The 1,654-nt window shown below is 42.7% G+C and overlaps 1 protein-coding gene across 1 annotated transcript; it reads left to right on the top strand.

Moving 5' to 3' along the window:
* Positions 1-482: 482 nt before the first annotated feature.
* On the top strand, positions 483-1,286 carry LOC138190616 (uncharacterized). The gene has a single exon (XM_069134367.1). It carries the CDS (start codon positions 483-485, stop codon positions 1,284-1,286), a length of 804 nt encoding a protein of 267 aa, XP_068990468.1.
* The last annotated feature ends 368 nt before the right edge of the window (positions 1,287-1,654 follow it).

Genomic DNA, 1,654 nt, shown 5'->3' on the forward strand with positions numbered 1-1,654 from the left:
TTATACTGAAAGTCAATACCATACGCGTTGAGTGCAACATCACCACAGGGGCATACATAAATGAGCGTCCAGCTCACACGATTCATGAATTTTTTCCAACCGATCAATCAGGATATAAGATTTTCGAAGTGTCTGCCAGCGTCATTTACCTACTAACCGCCGTACAGTCGATACATCATTTACAACTGAGAATAGTTGATTAAGCCGACGAGCTGATTAATTTTCGTGGCGAAACGATTACTGTGCGCTTACATGTGTAATCTCTCGAATAATGGGGATCGTGTTTGAGACGAAAAAATCGGGCAAGGGTTATAAAAGCGAGACGTCATGGCCAAATATCATCAGTCGTCCAGCGACTCCGACGAAATTGACAGCTCTGCTGACACCTCCGAACGTTCGGTTTCTGAAGAGCCTAGGTCTTCGATTACGTGGAAATTTTGGAAAATAAGAATTCGTGTTCGCTGCATCCTGTGTGTGTTACCATGGAAGAAATAATAAGAATACAGAAGCCTGTGGTATTCGACGAATTGATTGCGCACTCTGAGATTCACGCTCATCAGCCGTTTGCATCATCCACCTTCCAGAACAACGATGAAATCCATATTGTTGTTCAACATCAGGACTTGTGCCTACTGCCCAGTAAAAGCTTTCTCCACATTCACGGAAAAATTACAAAGGACGAAGGTGTGAATGCGGTGACGACTACGAAATTGATCAATATGGCTGTTTGCCATTTGGTTCAGGAAGTTCGCTATGAGTTGAATGGTGTGGAGATTGATCGGAATAAAAATGTTGGTTTCATCAGCATTATGAAGGGTCACTTATCCCTAAGTCTGGGTCAGCAATACAGTCTGGAGAATACCGGTTGGTTGAGCGATGATGTCGAACTAACTGATGCTTCTGGAAATTTCGACGTTGTTCTACCGTTAAATTATATGCTGGGCTTCACCGAAGATTATTGTCGAGTCATCGTCAATGGCAAACAGGAGTTGATTTTCACACGTTCCAACTCTGATTTGAATGCGGTGATTCAGACCCCGCCCACGGAAAACTTTAAAATTACCCTTAATAAAATCGAGTGGTTGCTACCCTACATCAAACTGGCCGATAAACCGAAAATCCAGCTACTCCACTACATTGCCAAGGATCCGGTCATATGCATGAGTTTTCGTTCTTGGAAAACGTACATGTATCCGATACTCCCGTTAACAACGACGCGACATGTGTGGGTGGTCAAGACATCGACGCAGTTGGAGAAACTGAGATATGTTGTTCTGGGATTCTAAACTGGACGAAGAAACAATCCCCAGAAAAATGCCAGTGAATTTGATCATTGTCATGTTACGTCCAGCATACCACTTCTCTCTATTTTTCCTACTCGCTAACTCTCCCACAGTTCTTACATTAATCTCATGGTCTCTGTCCTGTCCTCTTATCTCTACGTAGTCTCACGCTATTCACTATCACGCTTACTCATCAAATTCCATTCCCTACTCCTAGCATTGTCACACCTTTTCTGCACCCGTACGTTTCACATCTCGAGGAACACTTCTATTCTAACTCTCAACAACGTCACATCTAGACTTCTTACATAGCTTCATACAACACACTTCGTTTTTACCGTCATCTGAACTTCCTCGAAATAAATATATTA

Source organism: Neodiprion pinetum, chromosome 3 (assembly GCF_021155775.2).
Source record: "Neodiprion pinetum isolate iyNeoPine1 chromosome 3, iyNeoPine1.2, whole genome shotgun sequence".
NCBI lineage: Eukaryota > Metazoa > Arthropoda > Insecta > Hymenoptera > Diprionidae > Neodiprion > Neodiprion pinetum.

Excerpts from the sequence above, each read along its gene's own strand:
- LOC138190616 (XM_069134367.1), top strand. The coding sequence starts at position 483 with ATGGAAGAAATAATAAGAATACAGAAGCCTGTGGTATTCGACGAATTG.